This window comes from Lethenteron reissneri, chromosome 67 (assembly GCF_015708825.2).
Source record: "Lethenteron reissneri isolate LAM-NWPU_2019-01 chromosome 67, ASM1570882v1, whole genome shotgun sequence".
In the NCBI taxonomy this organism is placed as follows: domain Eukaryota; kingdom Metazoa; phylum Chordata; class Hyperoartia; order Petromyzontiformes; family Petromyzontidae; genus Lethenteron; species Lethenteron reissneri.
The window spans coordinates 1,016,693-1,043,891 of NC_083845.1; the positions used below are offsets into that span (position 1 = coordinate 1,016,693).

A 27,199-nucleotide genomic window follows, 5' to 3' on the forward strand; every position below is an offset into this window, starting at 1 on the left:
CTAATATCTGTTTTTCTTCATTCTGTGGGATCACTTCCAATCCTTTGTTTAAAAAACTTGACCGAGAACCCCAAATGAAATCGAGACAACAAAACATAATTGAAGTTGAATGCTCAAAGATTATGCCCTGTAGTCGTTGTTTTTAAAGTCCTAAATTCATTTCAAAAGAGACATCACGCATCGTGCATTACTGTTAATGGAAGCCAACTTTAACATTTGTTAAAATAAATCAAATAACCTAATGTAACTTTTGGGCCACCCTATATAATAACCCTATGTATCCTGACTTTTGGGCCATCCTGTAGAAACCTGTCACTACATAAACTTGCCACAAGTCTTCTAATCGCTTGGCCCTGCTGCGTACTTGATGAGCGGCTTGGAGGTGGTCATGGGGGAGATGTTGGGGCTGCCGGTGTCGCTCCGGGTGCCCGGGTTGAGTACGGTGATCATGGACCACACCGGGTTGCTTGCAGGGTCGTAGGTGCCCTGAGAAGTGGCGATGGTCACGGGCACCCAGCAACAACTTGCGAAGCTATGGTCAGACACGTGTGCCACAACAACCAATATCATCAGCATTGTGGTGTTTGTTATCATTGCCACCTTCTTCTTGTCGTACGGTTGCTGATGCAGATGCAGAGCAACAACCGCACTTTCACATTCAGATGGGTCAAGCCCAGATAACCACATCAGGAGCAGCGGAGTTGTGTATCGCTGTAATGTATCCTTTGTATTTATGGATCGAAGCATTGCTTTGTCATACGTTGTAGGGTCTGTTCTGGATGACCACAGTCGCACGCTCCTACTGGAGTGTTTTTCATTTTCGATGTGCGCATCAGGTATCCGCATCTGCCGGGGTGTGTGCAGTGTATGCGATTTAGGGTGTACCATGAGCTTCGTGGAAGATCAAACCCCAGGGATCTTCTACGTTGGGTCTTTCACAACTCGGTGTTTGTTTGCGAGTTCTTTTGAGCTCCATTCTGCTCTCTAAGCTTCATCGGGGGTTGAATTCGCATCGTTTAAGGTTCAGTTCATGGGTCCAAAAGGGCTTGCGGCGTGACTTCAACTTCACCATACTCTTTGGTTCTTTCAGTAAAGTCACGTAGGTATCAAATAAATTAAATCACGACGTTTCGGTCGCAACACAAGCGTCCGTCATCAGGTGGGACAACCACAGCAAGAAACAATTGCTGAAGTGGGCAAAGGGGGCTGCTGCAACAAGAAGCCATTTCGGCAAGAGAAGGAGGGAGGAGCCAGGGAGGAGAGACAGGGAGGGTGGGGGTGTGGGGTATGGGGAGTGGAGGCTACAAGTAAGACTCAAGCACGACAGAAAATGCCGGGGTGGGGAGGGGTGCTTGAATCTTACTTGTAGCCTCCACTCCCCCTACCCCACACCCCCACCCTCCCTGCCTCCTCCCCCCACCGTCTCTTGCCTATATGGCCGCTTGTTGTAGCAGCCGCTTTTGCCCACTTCAGCAATTGTTTCTTGCTGTGGTTGTCGCACCTGATGACGGACGCTTGTGTTGCGCCCGAAACGTCGTGATTTAATTTATTGTATTTTATACCTACGTGACTTTACCTAAAGAACCAAAGAGTATGGATCCCTGCAGTCACGAAAACTTCAAATCTAGATTCAACTCTACCAGTTTCGCATACGACTCAGGGGCCATTATCATTGTCATAATCGCTGATGTTAGCAAACCCATCGTCATCATCACCATCAATGGCATCCACATGATAGTCATCATTGCAGTTATTACCATCATGAGTTGTCATAATCATCATCAAAGTCATTGCCATCAATATGGTAACACTATTGTCATCAACATCACAATCATCCTCACTGGCATCGTTAATTGTCACTTGGGGCATCGTGCCATCCTTCATTTGAAGCCGCGAGCTGCCAACTCAGGAAGGCGGCCTTCATTGGGGCAGCCTCTAGAGGCCCTTTTGCGAGCCGCTCATCTCCGCACCCACCTCTGAATTCTGCCCCCCCTCCCCGCGGTTCGGCGCTGTGCATTGTGGAAAGTGATTCCCATGAATATTCTAAAGGTAGAGCACTGATTCACGTGTGTGATTCTATTTTTTCCCAGTTTGCTCTCTTGTAACTCTGCGTGTTTTCATAACGCGAATTAGATATAAAGCGATGAATGTATTAGGAAACGTTTTATAACGCAGATGGGAATTGTATATAACGCGATCGAGTGAATAGAACTACGTCGCGCGAGTAGGAATAAGCGGTTGTACGACTGCCTCGGCGTAGCATCGTCACACAAGGCGGGATGCTGCTGGATGCTTCTAGATGCTACCCACACGCCTCAGTCTTTGTTCAGCCTGCGTACACATGTCACGCGTTGTCGCGGACTGTGATTTACCCCTAGATTATATATTATAACGCGATTTCACCATAACGTGGCGTTCTTAAGGAACGCAACTACTACCGCGTTATAGGAGAACAGTTTTCAGGCAGAGTGAGAGAATCCAGGATAACGTTATCCACGGGTTATTCTGGAGTCTTTCAGGCAGAGCGAGTCCAGGAGAAACGTTATTAACAGGGAACCCTGTTACGAATACACTTACTATTTAAAACAATTTGCCTACAAACTTTGTAACCGGTGACAACAACAAAACAATAGCTTTAACTCTTTCTGCCAATAAAAAAAAGATACCTTTTACAAGGCATCAAGTTTGCATTAATTGCATGTCCTTGTGATGTATTAATGCCTTGTAAAAGGCATCTATTTGGTATTTGAACATCTTGACACCTGCTTTGTTGCCAGAAATAGTAAAACCTATTATTATTTTTCATCATTTTGGAAACTGGCTAAAAGGTCTCACAGATGGGGGTGTCACATGGTTCCCATGCAATGTTTGATGCAGCCAGGGTGTGACTTCACAGCTCGGATTTTGCAGGGGGATTGTTTGATACAGAAAGTGTATTAGCAAGAGGGTTCCAGAGTTACAGGCAGATTGTTTGATACATGATGTGTATTAGTAACAAGGTTCTAGAGTTACAGGCAGATTATTTGATACATGATGTGTATTAGTAACAGGTTATAGAGCTAAAGGCAGATTGTTTGATACATGATGTGTATTAGTAACAGGTTATAGAGTTACAGGCAGATTGTTTGATACATGATGTGTATTAGTAACAAGGTTCTAGAGTTGCAGGCAGATTGTTTGATACATGATGTGTATTAGTAACAGGGTTCTAGAGTTACAGGCAGATTGTTTGATACAGCAAGTATATTAGTAACAGGGTTCTAGAGTTACAGGCAGATTGTTTGATACAGCAAGTGTATTAGTAACAAGGTTCTAGAGTTACAGGCAGATTGTTTGATACATGATGTGTATTAGTAACAGGGTTCTAGAGTTACAGGAAGATTGTTTGATACATGATGTGTATTAGTAACAAGGTTCTAGAGTTACAGGCACATTGTTTGATACATGATGTGTATTAATAACAGGTTATAGAGTTACAGGCAGATTGTTTGATACATGATGTGTATTAGTAACAGGGTTCTAGAGTTACAGGCAGATTGTTTGATACAGCAAGTGTATTAGTAACAAGGTTCTAGAGTTACAGGCAGATTGTTTGATACATGATGTGTATTAGTAACAGGGTTTCCATGGACGTTCAACGTCTACAGTGCCTCAGAGTACAGACATTCACCCTGGGGCAACCGGTGACAGGCTTGTGTCTTCACTGCATCAGAGCCCAGGGGTCTGAGGCCAAGGAGAATTTCCCGAGTCACAACTCCATTGTGCGGTTGGAGGACTTTCAGGCGACGCCAGTGGTTTGGATCATGTGATTGTTTTTGCGTTGTGTTTAGTTGTGTTGATTATTCAAGTGTATTTCGTAAGGGTTGACTGTGATGTGGAATGGCTGTGTGCTGGGAGCTCAGGTGGGCTGGACTACTTTACGAGGGGTTTGCAAAGAACCCCCGTGGGACCCAACCCTCACACATCAGGGCACCCCCACGTCTCTCCACGTCACAACCATTGTTATCATCGTCACCATGGACATCGTCATCATCATCAGCCACGTGTCTCTCCACGTCACAACCATTGTTATCATCGTCGCCATGGACATCGTCATCATCATCAGCCACGTGTCTCTCAACGTCATGACCATTGTTATCATCGTCACCATGGACATCGTTATCATCATCATCATCAGCAACGTGTCTCTCACCTGATGATGCTCTGCTGCGTGGCTGGGACTGTGAAGTTGAAGCTCCCCTTGCCCACCATCCAGTCCGAGTTGGTATTCTGCTCGATGCACGCGATGTTCATGGTGCGGCTTTCGCTGCAGCCCTGGGTGCATTGCCACGGGTCGCCCGTGGAGAAGTACGTCCCAGCCACGATGTCGTCGTCCGTGCAGGGGGTCATGAACGAGCGGCGCCAAGCCAGCATGTAGCTGAACTTCACCTGCGGAGAGTCAGCGTGTGACGTGTACATCTATTGCTTTGTGTAGATGTAGGGGTTGCTGAGTGGCAACCTCTATTCTGAAATAACTACATATGGAGTGATACCCCGGTTTACGCTGGGGGTGCGTTCCTGAAAGGTGCGACGACGAATATCGAAACGACGTCAATCGAAGCGATTTACAGTCCCAAGTATGATCGAGAAGGCCGAGTCCAGCTTCACGTGTTTCTAGAGCGCCTTCGTTCAAGGCGCTGTACACAGTTTAAAGACGATTACAAGAACCGAGTGATTTTGTTGCCAAGGGGCAGTGCGAGGGCCGATGAATAATGAGTCTCCATAACCAGAGAGGCACGTGGGGGGCGGGGGGGTCAGGAAAGAGCTACAGGAAAGGGACGGGAGGGAGTGGAGGGGCTAGGGGAGGGAAGAGGAAGAAAATGGCCAATGGAGAATATGTTCCGAACGGTTTTACAGATAATTATTTATTTGTAAAGTACGTTTATATCATCTTGAGGAGAGGGGTGTAAAAGGTAAAAAAAAATTAAAACAGATGCATTGTAGCGTCGGAACAACATGGCATACGCCGCCCTCTGTATACAAACATGTAGTTGCGGGCACGGGTCTATAGGGGGTACCACCCTGATATAGAGAGAGAGCCGGACCGTTGAGAGGCCGAGTTCCCCCCTCGACCCCAGGTGAGGGGTTGGGGGGTTATTCCAGAGCCCCCTGGAAGGTTCCAGAAAGGGGGCGGTGCCAGGGGCGTAGAGTCCTCGAGGGGTGTATAAAAGACGGACCTCAGGACGGCTCGAGGAGTGCTCTGAAGACGAAGAATGAAGACCAGCTAGGCTCGGACCCTGGCACCCCCGGGAACCGACGTCCTTGTAAGGGCCGGGGCCGAGCACGGACCAGTGGTCGAGACCCGCACCTTGGCTGGGTCGGGTCAGCATAGCCTCCCCTAGGCCACTCTTAGTCGGAGGACTCGGAGCCCGTAGCCCCAGTGATAGGGCACGACAGCCCAGAGGTCATACCTCCCCAGGTAGCGGGGATAAAGAGCCTTGTTACGATATTTCAATAAACTACGTCTCCGTGGGAACCCACTACACATTCACCGGTTAAATAGTAGCGACGTACGAAGTATCTGCTTTTAGCAGAGTAAGTAATGTTTTCCATGTGTGGTTCAATGTTGAGCAGAATTCATATTTTGGACCAGAGGTCTTTACATTCAATTAGAGATGTACTTGCTACTTCGCATGGCCGATGCAAATGTAGAGCGACATCTATAAATTTACATCAAGGTGGTTGGGTCAATAAGTGCTACAACACTGCTAGAATTGCATAGAATCCAAACAAACAGGGATATCATTGAAATACAATGTGCGGGTTCCAGTTGGGGTTGTTAGTCTCAATTAATCGGATTGGGTCATGGGTAGGCTCGTGGTGCAGAAATGCAGGAATCGCACGGAGCGACAAAGCCAGGAAGCTTCCATACAGCGTTACTCACGAAAAAAATCAACTAAACTATTATTATTTTACCAGGTAAGGCCCACTGAGCTATGTAGCTCTTTTTCAGAAGCGACCTGTCCACAAATTCTAGCTCAACGAAGTGGCTTATCATCATCACGTGGAAATATATAGTAGCCAAATACTTTAAACGCGTGTTTCTAAATGTGGAGGGAAAAAACCCGAGGACCCAGCAGGCGTCAGGGTCGGCATCGAACACACGACCTCCTGTATATCAGGTGAGGTAGTTAACATCTCCTAGTCACCATGGCGCCCCAGATATAATGCCACTTCATTGATTCGAAGTTAAACCTCTGCTGCCAAACCCGAGCTTACCATGAGTACACTGCCCAGATATGCGAAATCCAGGTCTCTACAAGTGCCCCATTGCTCGTATTAAATACCCAGGAAGGTGCTTGGATATTTTATGGGGCCTTAACATGAATGGTTCTGGCTCAGAGTCTTTGATCTCATAACCATGCGGTCACCTCTACCGTTTATGGCTTGCAGATTAGAGGCCCGATCGAAACAGAATTTCTGGTTTCGGCTGAAATTGAAACCAGATCGAAAGTAAAATATTGACTTTCGGCCGAAACCGAAGCCGAACCCGAAAGTTTAACTACACTTTCGACCGAAACCGAAACAGAAAGATATATAAACGAAGTTACCGAACACAAAATGTATGAAATATGTCATGATGCAATGCTACTTTAATTAAAAATGTATCTAGAACTAATCATTCAGAACCTGCAGTAAGAGTCGCTAAATATAAAATGTTTAGGTGTTACTTACTTAGTAATTATATCCAAACAAACGAATGTTGTAGTTAAGAAACAACAGTTTGTCCGCATTCTCGCCCAGCAGGTTGCTGCTGCGTCTTGCTTTGATCAGAATCGACTTTAGTGAAGTAATCCCACACCACGTGTTTCAACATTCTTCACGGTGATTAACTACTCCGTTTATTAACTTTAATTTTCTACTTCACTCAGATCCGTAATTTCGTTATCACTAATTCGCTACGGAACTATTAACTAACTGAATATCAATATTGTCAGACTTCGAATCTCGGTATCAACACGCGTGTAGACTGAAGCGAACGCAACACATAAAGCCAAGGCGAGCAGGCGGCTGGGAACAGATGTAGTAGTGATAACTACTCGCTGTTCGTAAGCTGTGAGAGAGCAATTAGTAAACAAGGTTTTCCCGCTCAATCAAACAGTTAGGGACAAATGGGGTGAGGTAGGATCCAAACGCCAGATTGGGAAGGACCAATCGGAGGGCTGAGAGCTCTTGGCCAGTTCTGCTACACGAAGACCCAAGTCGGCCGAAGACAGCTAGGACCCTGGACCAAGCCTTCCAGCCCTTGTCAGGGCTGGGGCTCAGAGTCACCAGTGGTCAGGGGACATAGGTCCTGGATAGGGCCCTGGCTACCAGCCTTCCCGCCCTTGTGACGGCGAAGGTCTCGAGCGACCAGAGGTCGGGGACCCGCCGGGCCAGCGGCGGGTCAGTGTGCCTCCCCTAGGTCCCAGCCGGAGGATGCTAGGCTAGCGGGGGAGATTAGATAGCCGGCAAGTCCGGAGTCTGTAGCTCCTTAGAATAGGAGCGAAGTGTGAGTGTGAGCTGTGCAGGGTCGGAGGCTGTACCTCCTCAGGATAACGGGTAAGGGGACCGTATACCCCTTGTGTTAAGTGTAGTAAGTATTGGTGAATAAAAGCGTGTGGCCTCTAAGAAGTCTCCGTCTCCTTCAAGAACATTACACAGACAACAGAAGCACTTTGTTGTCGTCCCGTCAAAGAGACTCCACCCACGGATCCAGATGCAGGCTGCCGTCTGTTGACATTAGCAGACCATCGTTGCGGCTGTAACCTCGCTCCCAAGCTGCTTCTGACGTGTGTGTGTTTGTAGCCTATCTCATAGGATTGCCTAGCCCGATAGGCAGTTAGAGACGTAGCACTAGCGTTATACTCCAAAAATAGATCTTCGGTTGACGACCGAAAGTCAATATCAGTTTCGCCCGAAACCGAAACCAGACCGAAAGTTAAAAATCGACTTTCGGCCGAAACCGAAAGTATGCCGAAAGTTGCCATTTGCCAACTTTCGGCGCCGAAACCGAAACCGAATTTCGGTCGACCTCTATTGCAGAAGTTTGTGTGAGTCTCCGTAGCCATACACTGCACCAAACACAGACTAAGATATCCCCTAAATTTCGTTCATGAGGCGATCCACATATACAAACACAGAGACAATTTCAACCGAGAAGATGGATTCTGGCTTAGCAATCATTGGAAGGACGTAATAAACCATTTCGGATCTTAACTGATTGTGTTCACGTTTACGGTGACTTTCAGACCACGTTCCACTCACTGGCATGGTGCAGTGTGCAGAGTAATGTATGGTGTCGTAATTGTACAGTAAACATATAGCAGTATGATACACATTAGGGTGGGTAGAATAATACATAGTGTTATATTAAAATGGATAAGGCAGCAACTGCAGCAGCAGCAGCAAGTGCAGCAGCAGCAGCAAGTGCAGCAGCAGCAGCAACTGCAGCAGCAGCAGAAACTGCAGCAGCAGCAGCAACTGCTGCAGCAGCAGTAACTACAGCTCCCTTTGATGCTGTTATTCCTGCATAATGCACATGCATATGCAGTACTAATCACATTCCTGCATTTCCCATAAATATGCTAAATTCCTTTTGATATGCAAATTCCTTTGTCAATGCGCCCAGCTTATATATATGCTCCAAGCTCGTGTGCTGTTTCATTCAGACTCTGTCGCCTCGACGGACCTGGTTTTCACCTGAGGACGGCTGCTTGCGTTGTGGCCGAAACGTCGTGAGAATTGTTTTATTATGTTTTATTTTTATTATTTTATTACTTCCCTTCTACGTGACTTTACCGAAAGAACCAAGAAGATAAGATATCCCCTGTTGTAGCACCTTTAGGTTGTTGGGGAAAGGGCCGGTGCAAAAGGGGGTGGAGTGGCCTCCTTTGTCTCACCACAGACAAATACAAAGATGCCCCAGCAAAGCTTTAACAGACTGTAGGGGACAAGTGCTGTTAGCGAGCACCTATGAAGGCTAGAACGGCACAGGAGGGGGTGGGTGGCCAGCACCACGCCCAGCCGCCTTTGTCTCCTCCAGTGGCGACGTTTCCCGGACTCCACACCAGGTACTCAGTTAAGGCTGAGTCGACCTAGGGGAGGCCCGGGAACGGTTCAGATAATCGTCACCGGTGTAGGCGGCCGGGAAGGAGAATCAAACTCGGGTCGCCGGGTTCGTACCGCAGCGCGCTAACCGCTGCACTACCGCTCCCCTCAGTGACAAACAAAGATCCCCCCTATCGCTTTAAAAGACTGTTGGGGCGAGTGCTGTTAGCGAGCAGCACCTATGAAGGCGGCACGACACACGCGGGGGTGGGTGGCCACCACCACGCCTGGCTGCCTTTGTCTCCCGAGTGGCGATGTTTACACAACGCAGCAGGTACTAATTTGAGGCTGAGTCTACCTAGGGGATGCCCAGGACCGGTTCAAATAATTTTCACTGGCGTTGGTGGCCATGAGCTGGAATCGAACTTGGGTCGCCGGGTTTGTAGTGCAGCGTAGCGCTAACCGTTGCACCACCGCTCCCCAATACACTCACTCTCACACACACTCACGAACACACAACAACAACCGCCATTCGCCACTAAGTGGCGGTGACATCACCACGACGCTTGTGCCAGGCCATGTGCACTTTGAGGCCACGTAAAGTGTCGAACGCCCGCTGGCAGGAGGTCACGGGGCAGACCCAGGTGCCACGGGTCGACTGACTGAGATGGCCAAGATGACTGGCTGATGCACCACCTGTGCCCCCTACCGGACCTCCTGAATGCCACAAAGATCCAGGCGGTACTGGTCCAGCTCCTGACAAAGGAGTGGCAGCCTCTCCTCCACAGTGAGCGTTCGAACATTCCACGTGGCCACATGTAGTGGTTTTTTGTTGTTTCTGGAGGAGCCCCGAGGGTAAGGATTCAGTCACCTGGTTCCGCCAATTGGGGTTTGGCCAGGAGACGTCATAGACGCCTGTCCCCCCGGGGCCTCCGGCACAAGCTTATCAGTTACATATTTATGTTTAATTCGTAGTTTCGTGGTAATTAATTGAAGGTGGAGGGGTTACCAGCCCCTGGCACCCGTCCAGAGCCCCCGTTTAGCCACTGTGGTGGTCACAGACGCCATGAGGGGAGAGGCTACACTCACGCACACACACTCACACACACTAACTTACACACACTCACACTGCACTCGCACACACTCACGCACAGACACTCACACACTCACACACTCACCCACACACTCACACACACACACTCACACACTCACGCACAGACACTCACACACTTACGCACACTCACACACACTCACGCACAGACACTCACACACTCACGCACCTGATTGCCGTCTCCATGAATCCAGGAGATGGTTCCCCCGCGGAAGTGGGAGCCACTCGTCGTGCCCAGGGCCAGGAAAAGTGCGGCCAGAGCCAGACACAGCCTCATGGTGGACTCCTGCAGGGGCGCGGGGTGGACAACAAACGAGGGGTGGACAACCAAGAGACAAGCAAACTCAAAATATACAGCAGCAGAAGCAGGCGTCAGGGTCGCGATCGAACCCACGACCTCCTGCACACCAGGCGAGGTAGTCAACATCTCCTAGCCACCGTGGCGCCCCTCGCCACCGGCACAGGGAACTGCTGTCAACGCTCCATCTCCACGGTCCCCAAGGAGGATGTCCTCCAGGATGCGTTCCGATCCTCGGCTGCCACTGCATCATTATCCTGGACCGTCGACCATCAACCCCTTCCAGCGACGTGCACGACCCACGCGAAGTAAAATGTGCGTGTGTATGCGTGTGTGTATGTGAGTGTGTATGTGTGTGTGTATGTGCGTGTGTATGCGTGTGTGTATGTGAGTGTGTATGTGTGTGTGTATGTGAGTGTGTATGTTCGTGTGTGTATGTGAGTGTGTATGTGCGTGTGTGTATGTACGTGTGTATGTGCGTGTGTGTATGTGCGTGTGTGCGTGCGAGTGTATGCGAGTGTGTATGTATGTATGTGCGTGTGAATGTATTTGCGAGTGTGTATGTGAGTGTGTATGTGTGTGTGTATGTGAGTGTATGTGCGTGTGTATGTGCCAGTGTGTATGCGCGTGTGTATGTGCGTGTGTATGTGCCAGTGTGTATGTGCGTGTGTATGTGCCAGTGTGTATGTGCGTGTGTATGTGCCAGTGTGTGTATGTGAGTGTGTATATGAGTGTGTATGTGTGTGTATGTGCGTGTGTATGGGGTGCGGCAGGGATGTCCTCTGGCTCCCACATTATCTATATATATAAAATCGCGAATCTGTCTGTCTATCTGTCTGTCTGTGTGTCTGTGTGTCTCCGGACCATACGCTCTTTCATTGGACGCCGGTTGCCCCTGCCAACGGCTAGCGACGCCTTCGCCGCTTTCATTGGACCTGGCAACGGCTAGCGACGCCTTCGCCAAGGGCTGCAGTTTCATTGGACGGCGGTTGCCCCTGCCAACGGCTAGCCACGCCTTCGCCACTTTCATAGGCTCCGTAATTAATTAAATAATAGCCATTACTCGGTATTGTTCGAGCGCTAGGGAGGGGGGGGGGGGGGGACCGGCACCCGTACCCAGCGTCAGCCGGGTGGGAAAATCAGGCGAGGCGGGAGGCTCTGCACGGTGCTAGGCCTCGACACCCACCACGCGAATCTAAGGTAAATTCATAAAAGTTTCACGTCCTCTACAGAGTCGTGAGGGAGGGAGAGTGGCGAGGGAGGGAGAGTGGCGAGGGAGGGACTCAGCCTCAAAACGAGTAACTGGTGTGGCGTTTTCACATCGCCACTGGGGAGACAAAGGCGGCCGGGCGTGGTGGATCCAAGTCCCGGGCGAAGCCGGGTCATGTCTATGTGTGTATGTGTTTATGTGTATGTCTGTGTGTCTCTATGTATGTGTGTATGTATGTGTGTGTATGTGTTTGTGTGTTTATGTGTGTGTATGTATGTCGGTTTTTTTATGTGTTTATGTGTATGTCTGCGTGTCTGTATGTATGTGTGTATGTACGTGTGTGTATGTGTTTGTGTGTATGTATGTGTGTTTGTATCTATGTGTGTGTATGTTTTTCTGTGTATGTATGTGTGTGTATGTATGTGTGTTATGTGTCTGTCTGTGTGTCTGCATGTATGTGTGTGTGTATTGTGTATGTGTTTGTGTGTATGTATGTGTGTGTTTGTGTGTATGTGTATGTCTCTGTTTATGTATGTGTGTGTATGTGTGTGTATGTGTTTGTGTGTTTACGCTCGCATTACACAAATGTGTTGCAGCTCTAAGGCGTTCCTCGCGCAGCATTTCCGCTTTATTATTTAAGTCGTTTACTGGCGTACGCACCCTGACAGTCGTGTGTGTCTGCAGCAAGCGCGTGTATGTGTACCTATGGACGCGCGCGCGTGTGTTGTGTAGGGGGAACGGTAGTGTAGTGGTTAGCGTGCTGTCTGTGTCTGTGTGTGTCTGTGTGTGTGTGTCTGTGTGTGTGTCTGTGTGTGTGCGTGTGTGGTGTGTGGGGAGCGGTAGTGTAGTGGTTAGCGTGCTGTCTGTGTGTCTGTGTGTGTGTGTCTGTCTGTGTGTGTCTGCGTGTGTCTGTATGTGTGTCTGTGTGTGTGTCTGTGCGTGTGTGGTGTGTGAGGAGCGGTGGGTGTAGTGCTTAACGCTACGCTGCGCTACCAACCCGGCAAACCAAGTTCCATTCCCGCTCACGGCCACCACCGGTGACGATTATTTGAACCTCCCCTAGGTCGACTCAGCCTCAAACGATTAACTGGTGTGGCGTATTAACATCGCCACTGGGGAGACAAAGGCGGCCGGGCGTGAGTGGTGAGGGATGGAGAGTGGTGAGGGAGGGAGAGTGGTGAGGGAGGGAGAGTGGTGAGGGAGGGACTCTGCCTCAAAACGAGTCACTGGTGTGGCGTATTAACATCGCCACTGGGGAGACAAAGGCGGCCGGTCGTGGTGGATACAAGTCCCGGGCGAAGCCGGGTAGTACAGCTAGTTTAACATCTATTTTGACCGTGTAGTTCGTGAAGCCTTCAATAGCTGTACCGGGGGAATTTCCGTTTGGTACAGATATAATGGTAGGCTGATCGACGCCCGGGTGCGATAAAGGGATGGCTCCCTATTGGTCAACCACGTTATGTATGCCGATGATTTGGTAATAGCTGCTCATTCAGAAGAGGAGTTGGAGACGCTGCTGCTGAGACTGGAGCGTGCCACTAAGAGGTGGGGCCTTACCATCAGCCCCACCAAAACTAAGCACCTGCCTGGGTATTTTGTACCATCGGACACTCCACCCCCACAACTCCCAATCGGTGATGGGGCAGTTGTGGAGAGAGTGGAGAGTTTCCCATACCTGGGCAGTGTGCTTATGACCGGCTCCAGTTTAACAGCAGAGGTCTCACTCCGAATCAGTCGAGCGGCAATATCTTTTCATCGGTTGCGTAACGCTGTGTGGAAGCTACTTGGTCTGTCACTCCGCACGAAGCTTCAGGTCTTCTCGGCCACGGTCATTCCTTCCCTTCTCTACGCTTGCGAAACGTGGACCCCCCTAATGGAGCATCTTCGCCGGTTGAAAACATTTAGGCTGGCCTGCCTACGATCCATCCTGGGTTTAACCAGGCTGGATTGTGTGAGGAGCTCACAAATCCTTGAAAGATCTGGGCAAAGTCCCATCGGTGAGCTCCTCCGGCAGGCAAGGCTGCGTTGACTGGGTCATGTAGCCCGCATGCCCAGCCACCGCATGCCTAAACAGCTTTTGTTCGGCCGGATCGAGGGGGCTAAACGGGCGCGGCAGGGGGTAGAGAGGAGATGGAGTGATGTGGTACAGGAGGACATGGAGCTGAGTGGACATGCCGATGACTGGTACCAGCAGTGTCAAGATCGGCCTCTGTGGAGGAGGCTCGTGAAGGACGCTACTGGGCAGTTGGAGGCAGTCGCCCTCCAACAATAACGGAGGGCGGAGGAGCGACGCTCACAACAACGAGCGGAGCACCGGGTGGCTAAAGCACAGCAAGTTGGTTCAGTAGGGGGCACAGGTGGTGCATCAGCCAGTCATCTCGGTCATCTCGGTCAGTCGACCCGTGGCACCTGGGTCTGCCCCGTGACCTCCTGCCAGCGGGCGTTCGACACTTCACGTGGCCTCAAGGTGCACTTGGCCTGGCACAAGCGTCGTGGTGACGTCACAGCCACTTAGTGGCAAATGGCGGTTGTTGTGTATGTGAGTGTATGTGCGAGTGTGTGAGTGTGTATGTGCGTGTGTAGGTGCGAGTGTGTATGTGCAAGTGTGTATGTGAATGTGTATGTGAGTGTGTATGTGCGTGTGTATGTGAGTGTGTATGTGAGTGTGTATGTGCGTGTGTGTATGTGAGTGTGTATGTGCGAGTGTGTATGTGAGTGTGTATGTGCGTGTGTGTATGTGAGTGTGTATGTACGTGTGTGTATGTGTATGTGCGTGTGTATGTGAGTGTGTATGTGCGTGTGTGTATGTGCGTGTGTATATGTATGTGCGTGTGCATATATGAATCTAGATTTGAAGTTTTCGTGACTGCAGGAATCCTACTCTTTGGTTCTTTCGGTAAAGTCACGTAGGTATAAATAAATTGTTTCTTTCTGTGGTTGTGTTGCGCCCGAAACGTCGTGATTTAATTTATTTATTTCTTATACCTACGTGACTTTACCGAAAGAACCAAAGAGTAGGATTCCTGCAGTCACGAAAACTTCAAATCTAGATTCAAATATGGCTGCGGGGGAGTGAGCGGCAGTGTAGCGGTCAGCACACTGCACTACGAACTTGGCTACCCGAGTTTGATTCTCGCTCACGGCCAACACCCAGTGACGATTATCTGAACCAGTACCTGTGCCTCCCCTAGGTCGAATCAGCCTCAAATGAGGACCTGTTGCGGTGTGTAAACATCGCCACTGGGGAGACAAAGGCGGTCGGGCGTGGTGCTGGCCACCCACCCCCGTTTGTGCCGTGCCGGCCTTCATAGGCGCTGCTCGCTAACAGCACTTGCCCCTACAGTCTATGGTAGCTACATGGGGGATCTTTGAGTGTGTGTGCATGTGTGCCTTTGTGTGCGTGTCTTTGTGTGCATCTTTGTCTTGTGTGCGTCCGCGCGTGCCCCGTGTGTGTTGACTCATTGCGTGCCCCTTCCGACAAGCAAGCCAGCATCGGGACTCAAGGTAAGTGAAATTAAAACTGATTTATTTTTTTCTATTCATGTTACTTTTTTATTTACTCTACAACATTTATTTCATGATTACATGCCAATGTACAATATTTATTATTATTTATGAGTTTGGCAGTGCTTCCCTTTTTCGTTGAACTGTAACACATTATATAACCCTTGACTGCACGTGCATTTAAATGCAGCAGTCCATTGCAGCGTTCCAACTTATGGACCGTGCGACTTACGAACGGGTCTCAAGAACGGAAGCCGGACACAGTGAACTCCCCGTTTTGATGCTGTGTGTTACAAAAAATGTGTTTGATTCAATTGCTGTCGAAATCAATGACTTAATAGTGATAGGAACTTTCTTTCTTTATAGGCCGTATTAACGCTTTAACGATTAAAAAAAGCATTTTTGGTATTTTGTGCCGTTTAATTATCTAGCATATTTTACTTTAAAATATATGTAACATATATATGTATTTAACAAAGTTTTTTTCCCTTCGGAAATTTTGAGATGCAAGACCAGCCTAAAGTGTAGCTACCAGCTCAGTTCCGATGTTCTGTATTTAAACTTTTTACTATAAAAGTTACGTGTATATGAGATTAAGAGTGGGGTTTTCCTCGCTGCCTCGTCATAGATTAGTCTACAAATAAGACTTAGGTAGTGACAAAAAAATACAGGACCCGATTTATTAAGGCTCACTGAGCTATAAATAGTTATTTTTCAGATGCGACCTGGCTATCACAAATAATAGCTCAACGAAGTGGATTGTCACTTGGACATTTCGAACAGCCAAATACTATAAACTCGTGTTTCTAAATGTGAGGGGGGGGAAACAGAGGACCCGGAGAAAATCCACGCGGCAACAGGGAGAGAGACTTGCAAACTCTACATATACAGCAGCAGGCGTCAGGGTCGAACCCACGAGCTCCTGCATACCAGGCGAGGTAGTTAACATCTCTCCACCATGGCGCCCCAACAGTGTACATCCCGAGTGTTATTATGAATGCGTGCGCGTGTGTTTTTTTTAAGGCAATAACAAAGGAATCCCTTCGAGAACATGGCTCCTCTCGCTGTCCTATAAATATATGTTTGGGGTCACTCGACCCCTGGTGTCAATATTTATAAAATAAAAAAATATTTTTACCTCACTACGCTCGGCACATCTGAGTTCCCCAAGTGATTTCATGCTATGTCCACCCCCTGTGAACCGTAACACAGCTCATAACACTGACCTATGTGCATTTAAATGCAGTCGTACATTATTGTGTTCCAACTTACCAACCGCTCGACTTACGAACGGCTATCGGGAACGGAACCTGTTCTTAAGTCGAGGACTGCCGTATGTATACATGGGTATGTATATACAGACAGTCCCCGGGTTACGGAAGGGTTAGGTTCCCCATAACGATCCGTAACCCCAATTTTCCGTATGTCAGAAATGAACAATTTCCCCCCAAAATCAAAGATAAAATCCCATGTCCGGAAATCGTTGTGCCTCTCCCAATAACGCCAACAATTACATTTATATAAGAACGGGAGACACAGCAGAGCCTCACCATTCTGGCGAATTGCCCGATGATGCTGGATGCAATTACCAGCGAAACGTCGTGCTACTCAAATTGTAAATGTTGTGGCTTCAACACACCAGTGGGCTAAAGCAGTGAACTCTTTGTCTTTTGTGAACGTGACACTTTTTTACTGATTGGCCGTGTCGGGTGGTGGAAGGTTACGACACATTTATAAATAACGCGATCTAAACTCAAAAACGTTGATTATGAATACTATTGGTCGCGAAAGCCTCACACGTGTTAAACTTACATTTATATCGCGCTTTCATCAAAGATCTCAAAGCGCTATACAGGCCACAGCAGCAGCAGACACTCAGCATAAAAATAATATTATGAATACATTTTTAAAATGATTTACTTAAAGAACTACACATTTAATAAGCGGAAGCGCATGAATAGGTTTTAAGGTGCATTTTTTAAATATCCAGATTCAGAGATCCTGATATTTTGTGGAAGAGCGTTCCATAGCCTGGGGGCTACACGGGAAAAAGCTCAGCCACCCATATACACCGAAACCTCGACCTGGGAATGCAGAGAAGATCTGCATCCCCAGATCATGGGGACCTTGAGGGGACATATGGGTGCAGCATGTCAGTGATGTAGGCTGGGGCAAGATGGTTCACTGCTTTGAAAGTTAACAATAGGATTTTAAACTGTATTCTACGTGAAACTGGAAGCCAGTGGAGGGAGGCCAACACGGGTGTAATATGATGTGAAGGAGATGAGATGAAGGTATGAGACCAGCTTTTCTGCATCTGAGACCCGAGTTTGATTCCCACTCACGGCCAACACCGGTGATAATTATCTGAACCGGTCCTGGGGCCTCCCCTAGGTCGACTTAAAATAAGTACCTGGTGCAGTGCGGAAACAACATCAGAAGTGGAGAGATAAAGGCGGCCGGGCATGGTGCTGACCACCCACCCCCTCGTGTGGTGTGTTTGCCTTCATAGGTGCTACTCGCTAACAGCACTTGCCCCAACATTCTGTTCAAGCTATACAGGGGATCTTTGTCCTAGTTCATATATAACTATATATGAACCTTACGGCAGTACTCCGGGGAACCATAGTCCGTGATGCAGTGATGTTTAGTCTGCTGATGGTCGCCGATGCGGCAATCGACTCATCTCGACGAGCTGTACACGATGCACCGCTACGGTGCGTACGATCGTTCAGGGTTTCGGCGCAATCATCGTCCTCGCTGCGTTTCAACATCGCGGAGTGTAGCAGTGATGTCGGATTGATTGGTACCCCAGTCGCGGAGATAAGTAACACCCCTGAAAACAATAGTGTCCCAGAAATAAAACATTTAATTGCCTCTGCCATTTTTTATTATTTGGTATCCCGGGGTACTGCCATGAGGATCATAGATGGTCACGTGTGTATGTGTGTTGTGATGCGTGCAATACCGACCTTGTGTTGTCACACGCGGCGTGTGGAGTAGATCTCTTTTCCTTCGGACAGACAGAGACCCTTCGCCTGCCTCGCTGCTAAACTCAGTCCTCTGCCCCAATATTTATACCAACAGACTCACCATCCTCACCACCATCATCAACACTGCATTCAGCTTTTCTTGACTTTCCTAAAGGTGGCCGAGGCACGGGCGGTCGGGGTCAGGGAGGTTGAATAATGCAAGAATTTTAACCTTGTCACCAAAATCAAACACTCTTTGTTTCCCCGGAATGTGACATTGTACATCTAACGTGATTGCTTCCTCATTACATATCGAGTGGTGAGGTGCGGCGGGGGTGAGCATGTGTAGTCATTATTCACTCCTAGAGAGGTATTATACCTGTGTTTAGTTAAAAGGTGTGTACAGGGCTAAGGTGGTCCCCCACATTGCCCGTGGTGGAGCAATAGGCAGGACGGACAATGGAATTTTTATGTTTACGAAATCTTTGGAGGTTTTCATTGACGAACACACAAACGACAACAACAACAACCGCAGAGAAATAGCTCCGTGTAGGCTTTGACGGCTCTGAAACAGAAACACGTGCCCTTGGAAAAGCTCGAAATTGAACCCAAGCGCTCAGTGACCTTGGGTTCAGTCGTACGAAAGAAGAAGAGGGCGTTGTCTCTTGATCTCTGAACCGTGCCATCACCTCTGCCACTGACTATTCGAAGGTGTTTGTGTGCGGGAGTCTCCATAGCCTCGCACTCCACCAAACATAAGACAGAGATCCCCCATATAGCCTTCAACAGACTCCTGGGGCATGTTCTGTTTGCGAGCACCTATGAAGGCTGGAACGGTGCATGATGATGTACTCATCAGGTGCCGTGGGTTGACTGCCCGAGATGGTCAGCAGATGCACCACCTGTGCTCCCCGCTCTATACAACACTAACACAACAAACATCCCGCATATATCAGTGACAGACAGTAGGAGCAATTGCTGTTACAAAGACAGAGATTCCCTGTATAGCATTAACAGACACTTGAGGCAAGTGATGTTAGCGAGCGCCTATGAAGGCCGGCAGGGCTCGTGAAGGGGGTGTGTGGCCAGAACTACAGATTTTGTCTCCCTAGTGGCATATAATTACACACGGCACCAGGTACTCAATCAAGACTGAATCGACTTAGGGGGGGGGGCAGGACCGGTTCAGATAATCGTCACTGGTGTTGGCCTCCAACCACACACTCACACGCACGCACGCACGTGTTTAGAGGGCCCGATTAGTTTTGCTTAAACAAAAGTGTTTTTTTTTATTTGACCAGGTAGGGTCCCACTGAGTCGTGTGGCGTCAGGGTCGGGATCGAACCCACGACCTCCTGTATACCATGCGAGGTAGTCAACATCTCCTCGGCACCGTGGCGCCCTGGGGCGGGGTGGCTCGCTGTATTTTTTCTTCCTTCCCTTGGCTGATATATCACCAACCGTTCACTTTGGCTATTTCAGCGCAGAAGGCGTTATTTTTTGTACTTGTTATATTGCACGAGTGGCAAAGGTAACTCAGAGTTGAAGAGAGTAAACAGTTCCCTTCAATGAAGACCTGGGCGACAAAAGCAAACGCAAAAAAAGAGGAAGAGAGTGAAAAAACAAACAGGCAGAAACATGGATAAAGGCATTTCAACATTTGCACAAATATGTCAGAAACGAGAATCAACACGGGTGTGGCAAGCAAGCGCGACTTTGGCTGCTGAGACAATCTTAGGGGCCATCCATAAATGACGTCACGCACCTAGGGGGGGGGGTCAGACATTTGTGACGATGTGTGACGAGGGGGGGAGATTTCAGAAATGTAACGTCACGTAAAAATGCGCAACTTTAAATAAATATAGACAACACGGTCTACTTAATTAAATAGACTTTAATAAATGTTTTATCCTACAACATCAGAGTACAGCGCCACATTAAATACGCACTAAAATGGCAATAGTTTAAAGCGATTTGAAGCATGTTTTATTTGGGGGGGGGGGGGCAGAGCTTTGTGACGTCATATTTGAGGGGGGGTCTGACTGTTTGTGACGCCGTGTGACAATGGAGGAAGGGGGGTCAAAAATCATCCAAAATCGCGTGACGTCATTTATGGACGGCCCCTTATGCGATGTGGAGCGCCTTGACTCAAGACGCTTGACATCGTTTAAACAATGAAGTGGTGACAGTGCGACAGAATGATTTAGATGGAGCGTACAGAAGGTTAGGTGCGAATGACCGTGACAGAGGGGCACTTAGGGGGTTACGAAGAGGTGTGGGATGAGGGCCTGGAATGAGTTGATGGTGCGAGGGGAGGGAAGAGGGAACGGGCGATCGAGAAGAAGTGAGGCTCTAAGAATGGGACGGTACGAGAGGAACTGTTCAATGCACGGGGACAGTGCTGAGTCTATGGGCAGTGTTGAGTCTATGGGCAGTGTTGAGTCTATGGGCAGTGTTGAGTCTATGGGCAGTGTTGAGTCTATGGGTAGTGTTGAGTCTATGGGCAGTGTTGAGTCTATGGGTAGTGTTGAGTCTATGGGCAGTGTTGAGTCTATGGGTAGTGTTGAGTCTATGGGTAGTGTTGAGTCTATGGGCAGCGTTGAGTCTATGGGTAGTGTTGAGTCTATGGGCAGTGTTGAGTCTATGGGCAGTGCTGAGTCTATGGATAGTGTTGAGTCTATGGGCAGTGTTGAGTCTATGGGCAGTGCTGAGTCTATGGGTAGTGTTGAGTCTATGGGCAGCGTTGAGTCTATGGGTAGTGTTGAGTATATGGGCAGTGTTGAGTTTATGGGCAGTGCTGAGTCTATGGGCAGTGCTGAGTCTATGGGTAGTGTTGAGTCTATGGGCAGTGTCAGTTAATGGGCAGTGTTGAGTCTATGGACAGTGTTGAGTCAATGGGTTTTGTTGAGTCTATGGGCAGAGCTGAGTCTATGGGCAGTGTTGAGTCTATGGGCAGTGCTGAGTCTATGGGCAGTTTTTAGTTTATGGGCAGTGCGGAGTTTATGGTGCAGTGTTGAGTCTATGGGCAGTGCTGAGTCTATGGGCAGTGTTGAGTCCATGGGCAGTGCTGAGTCTATAGGCAGTGTTGAGTCTATGGGCAGTGCTGAGTCTATGGGTAGTGCTGAGTCTATGGGCAGTGCTTAGTCTATGTGCAGTGTTGAGTCTAAGGGCAGCGTTGAGTCAATGGGCAGCGTTTAGTCTATATGCAGTAAACTGTCAGCTAAACTCCATATAATTGTTTTTTACCAGGTTAGGCCCATTGAGCTATGCAGCTCCTTTTCCGAAGCGACGTAACCACAAATGATAACTCAACTAAGTGGCTTATCATCATGTGTAAATTTATGGCGGCCAAATAATCAAAACGTGTGATGTTGATTCTAAACTTAGAGATAAAAATCAGAGGACTTGGAGGAAATCCACGCCATCACAGGGAGAAGATGCAAACTCCAAATATCCAGGCGTCAGGGTCGGGATCGAAACCACGTCCTGTATACCAGGCGAGGTAGTTAACATCTCTCCACCATGGCACCCCAGTGTTGATTTTCATGGCAGTGCTCGTCTATGGGTAGTGTTTTGAGTCAATGTGCGGTGTTGACTCTATGGTCGGTGTAGAGTAAATGTGCAGTGTTGATTCTAAGGGCAGCGTTGCGTCTATCCATGGTATTTAATCTATGGGCGCTGTTGACTATGGGCGATTTTGAGTCTATGGGCAGCATTGAGACTATGGGCAGTGTTGACTGTTGTCAGTGTTGATCGGCAGTATTGTCTATGGGCAGTTTTGAGCCTATGGGCGGTTTTCAGTCGTGGTGGTGTTGAATCTATCTGCAGTGTTGAGTCTATGGGCAGTGATATGAACCTTTCTTGACAGTATTAAATTATAACAATAGGTTTTACCCTTTCTAGCAAAAAAACAGGTGTCAATATGTTAAAACACCAAACAGAAATCGTATTCAAGGAATCCTGTCTGCATTAACCACACGTACTTGTAATATGATGCATTGTCGTTGAAACTGATTGGTCCACACCAGGGACAACTTTATTTAGGGCCTAGTCTCAAAGTGTTAGACCAGAGAACGCCAAAAGGCGAACAGCACAAAGATAGTGCCACTATCAGGGCATTTGTAGCTCGGGGTGAGCAGCTACAATACGCGACATTTATTGTCAGTATTAAAATATAGCAATAGGTTTTACCCTTTATGGTAAATAAAAAGAGCATGTTTTTTGTTTGCATGTTCACCACAAGTACGTGTGATTAATGAAGACATGATCCCTTGAATAAGGATTCGTTTGGTGTTTTAACATCTTGACACCTGCTTTTTTGCCAGAAAGAGTAAACCCTATTGTTATGGGGTCTGTATAGTTGGACAAAGTACACAACCGCCAGCAATTCTCTGCGAGTCCGCCAGTGATAGAACGCGACTACCGTAAGCGAGTACGACTTCAACCCTGTCCTTCAGCTGACAGAACAGCTCCTATGCCGAGATCACTGGCGTCGAAGATGAAGGGCAGGGGGAAGTCTGGGTATGCTAAGGGCGGAGTATCCGTGAGCCGATCGCGCAGCCTGACAAAGGCTGTTTCTTCCTCCATCCCCCAATGAAATGTTTGGCTCTTATTTAACATATGCAGGGGCTTCGTGATTGTGGCGAAATTCGGAAAAAAATCGCCGATAACATGACGTGAACCCGACAAAACTGTGTACATTACTCACTGAATTAGGGGTTGGACAATTTTGCACACACGCAGTTTTCTCGGGATCAGTAGCAACACCCGACACGCTTACCACATGCCTCAAATATTGCACCGACGTTTGCATCAAATGACATTTGGACGGTTTTAATTTTAAGTTGGCTGAGCGTACCCTAGGCAGCACCATGCGCAACCGTTGCGGCTGTTCATCAGACGAGCAACCGAACACGATGACTCCATCCAAGTATATGAGCCATGACTCCCACTGTAGCCCCAGTTCCATAAGCCTTTGGAATGTGGCCGGGGCAAATTGTAAGCCCATCGGAAGGCAATTAAACTCATACAACCCCTGAGGTGTACGAAATGCCGTTTAGGCCCTCGAGGCGCTGTCCAAGGGGAGTTGCCAAAGTCCGTCGTACAAAAATGTTTTGCCCCTGACAATGCGTCTAATGAGTCGTCAATGTGCGGGAGCGGATATGCATCAGCCAACGTGACCTTATTTAGGCGGCGGAAATCAACACAAAATCTCAAACTGCCATCTGGCTTTTTCACAAGGACCACAGTAGCTCCACAAGGGAAGGTAAATGGAGAAATCATGTTCGCCGCTAACATCTCATCTACCAATCAACTGTACGTGTGATTTTCCGACGGGGCTCATACGATATTAATTTTTCCGAATAGGGGGAGAATCTCGTGTGTCGATGTGATATTCAGCAAGGCTTATATCGCCCTGTGTCATACTGCCCCCTGCTGAATAAATTGGAGAATTGCAGGAGCAGTTATCTTGGCCGCTTTGCTCTTCGGACAGTTCAGCATTCTCACTCCACAATGTATTTATCCAACTCTCCTCGGCTGACGAAACATCGACAGCGACTCCTGCTATTACAGTTTATGTTGGGTCCACCGTCTCCATAATTACAAGTCCTGCGTGCAATAATACGGTCCCTGCTTGCACCGCAATCGGTTGCTCCCCGACATTCAATACGTGGAGTGACTCACTTCGGAGACAGGGTTCGTTAAGGCACCTTCTTTATTCCACACGTCAGGGAAGTACAGACACCCTACGTGCTTACACACTAGTCACACATCCGTGTCTTTTGACGGCAGTATCTAGCTAGTACAGTTGGCAGGCTGTCTAGCCAGCGACGTCTAAGGGTGGTCAAGACGGCAGCGACGAAGGTGACGAACAGCGACGCAGCGAGGGGGATCCACTTCCAGCAACAGCCCCGAGCTCTCGCCCCAGGCCCCCTTTTATCCTCCTGGCGTGGCCTCGCTCCGCCCTCGCCACACCCCCTTTCTGGAACCTACTAGCAGGTTCCCGGGCTTCCAGATGGACCCCTTCCTGAGCTTCTCTTTAGTTCTCCTCACCCCTGTACATATATACTCCCTCTGCTGACGTGTGTATACTGCCCTCTGCTGTCAGTACCACTTTTCCGTCAGCAGCCAGCGTTATTACACTACATCTGTAAGAACGGCTTTTGGTCCGCTCTTATGACTGTCTGTGCTGCTGCTAACATCAATCTGCGAGTCGTCGCATGCAATGGAGCAATCAAAAGCGACCACTCGGTGCGCGTATTAGTTATTTATTTGCGGTATCTCAATGGTATTAACATTTGCGCGCTTGGAGGTATATTCACAGATTCACTCACCAATGCCTGCACTGTCATGCCCGTCTCGGAATATTTTTCTGTTGGTTTTAGAAAAAAAATGCGAGTTGCGGACGGCGTTTCAATGCAGCATCAATCAGTGAGTATACGCAACGGCAATTGTTTTAAAAGTCGGTTCCCAGCACGCATGGGGCCGCTAGCATAGTTGAAACTAAAGTGAGTCCCGTCAAGGCGAGTTCCCCAATTTGCACTTGTGCAACGACTTTTCCCATAATTCCCATGTTAGGGGCCGTCCATAAATGACGTCACGCACCTCGGGGGGGGGTCAGACATTTGTGACGATGTGTGACGAGGGGGGGGGGGGTTGAGAAATGTGACGTCACATCAAAATGCGCAACTTTAAATAAATATAGACAACACGTTCTACTTATTGAAATAGACTTTTTAATCAATGTTTTCTCCTACAACATCAGAGTGCAGCGCCACATTAAATACGCACTACAATGACAATAGTTTAAAGCGATTTGTGACGTCATATTTGAGGGGGGGTCTGACTTTTTGTGACGTCGTGTGACAAAGGGGTGGGGGGGGGTTAAAAAATCGTCCAAAATCGCGTGACGTCATTTATGGACGGCCCCTTAGCGCCGTTTGCCGCCACATACCTGTTCGTATCGACGTTAAACAGCGAGTGTTGGGCGGCAACAAGTCAAATATATAATTGGAAATAATAGTAGCCGACGCTCCAGTATCAATAAATTATAAGCGTACCGCCACTCCGCCCACTGAACCCAAGACCACAGAGGTTCCCGTGGCTGCCGCTAGAACCCTCCAAGACAGCTTCTTCCACTGGTTGCCCGACTCGGGCCACCGGTTGAAAAGCGAGTCCCGACCTTCTTTAGGAGATTTCGCGACCTCGTTACCCCCGACGCTCGTCGATTTAGATGGTACATGCGACATGGTGATGGACGCGGTGAGTGACGATGAGTCCCTCGATGAATGAGGTGATTTTTTTAGCCGTCTGTCTGAGGTGTCACGATTCGCCTGGTGTTGAAGTGCCGCGGTAGTTGATGGAGAGTTGGACGCCGTCTTTGTCGCTTGCAGCGGGTCGCTCTTGCAACTCTGCGCGATGTGGCCGGGTCGGCCGCAACGACCCCCGTCGCGGAATCGCCATCTCTCTCCTGGGCCCGGCCCATCCACGGACCGCCGCCACCACCTCCCGGGGGCACCGGTGATATCTGCTGCTGCCGCGATGAGGGGGGCATCAGCGACGGCGCTCCTTGTCCGTCAACCGGGCAGGAGGCGCAGCCGACGGAGTCGGGGCTCCCCTCCATCCGAGCCACCACCCGAGTCCGCTGGCTCATCCCCTCGTGGGCCCGCAGGCATCGAGTCACCCACAAATAACTTTGAGCCTCCTCTTCCACTATGGGAAGCACACCGCCATCTCCTAGACCAACGTAAAAAAAAATTAAAATACAGGTAGTCCCCGAGTTACGATGTTCTGACTTACGATATTTCGATCTTACGATAGCGATATGACAAAATTGTAAAATATTTAAAATTTCGCGCGGCAGGCAAACGAAGCAGCGTACGAGGTACGATGCTGCACATTGGGACGCTGCCGGGATGTACTGTAGGCATCTCCCGCCTTGTGTGATGATGCCTCTCACTCTCACCAGCGGTCGACAGAGTTAAGTTGTCTCGGTGTTAGCGGACAGAATCTTGGTGAGTACAGACAATATACGTTACGTGCAATGCATGTATAATACGTAGCTTTAGCGATTTAATTTTAGGGTTACCACGATACGATACGTTCAATGCATGTTAAAAGTTTTTATAGCAGATAGGATTGTTTCCTGAAAAAACTTTCTATTAAATTGCAGTTCATATAGGTAGGCTAAGAATTAACCTTTTTTTTACTTCACATTTTACTGTGCAATACAGTATTGTAATTAATAAATACGTACAATATACAGTTTATACAGTACGGTACTGTAAATTGCTCTGTTTTGCTAAATTATCCCCATTCTTTAAGACTCCTGGGTAGGCTAGGCCATCTTCGACTTACGACATTTTTGACTTACGATGGGGTCGTCGTAACGCATCTCCGTCGTAAGTCGGGGACTGCCTGTACCAGTGAGTCCAGCGACGTCTCGTCAAGCCAATTCGTTACTCGTGCAGCACGCCGATGTGTTGGAGAGCAAAGCCACAATATTTACAACTAGATTTGAAGTTTTCGTGACTGCAAGGATCCATACTCTTGGTTCTTTCGGTAAAGTCACGTGGCAATAACATTTTCTTGCTGTGGTGTTCACACCTGATGATGATTGCTTTTGTTGCAATCGAAACGTTGTGATTAAATTTTATTTATTATTTTCTTTACCTACGTGACTTTACCGAAAGAACCAAGAGTATTTACAATTAGATTTACATTCAGATTGTGAATGTTATGGTTTGGCATGTTCTCTTTACGTGACAAACCTTACTAGTTGGTTGTGTCGGGTGGTGGCGGATTTCAACGACACATTTATATTTTACGCGATCTAACCCAAAAAAACTCAATTATGGATGATATTGGTCTATACAGTATATTAAATCAACTTTCCCGCCAAAATTATTCAAATTTAGCGTAACCGCCCTGGAGGCTGGAGCGGACCAATCAGCGCGCGGTTGGCGGTGGGGGGGGGGGAGGCGGCGGTGGGGGTAGGGTGGGGGGGAGGTGGCGGTGGGGGTCGGGTGGGGGGG

General features: G+C 48.5%; 1 protein-coding gene across 1 annotated transcript in view; it reads right to left on the bottom strand.

The window, feature by feature from the left end:
• The window catches only part of LOC133360063 (IgGFc-binding protein-like), a 75,994-nt gene extending 57,569 nt beyond the window's left edge, over positions 1 to 18,425 (bottom strand). Inside the window, exons 1-4 of the mRNA XM_061578648.1 lie at positions 18,165 to 18,425; positions 10,350 to 10,466; positions 4,193 to 4,428; positions 365 to 532 (exon numbers count right to left, since the gene is read on the bottom strand). Of these exons, the coding sequence (XP_061434632.1) occupies positions 365 to 532; positions 4,193 to 4,428; positions 10,350 to 10,457 (512 nt within the window). The 5' untranslated portion in view covers positions 10,458 to 10,466; positions 18,165 to 18,425. The remainder of the gene's footprint in view (positions 1 to 364; positions 533 to 4,192; positions 4,429 to 10,349; positions 10,467 to 18,164) is intronic.
• Positions 18,426 to 27,199: the final 8,774 nt, after the last annotated feature.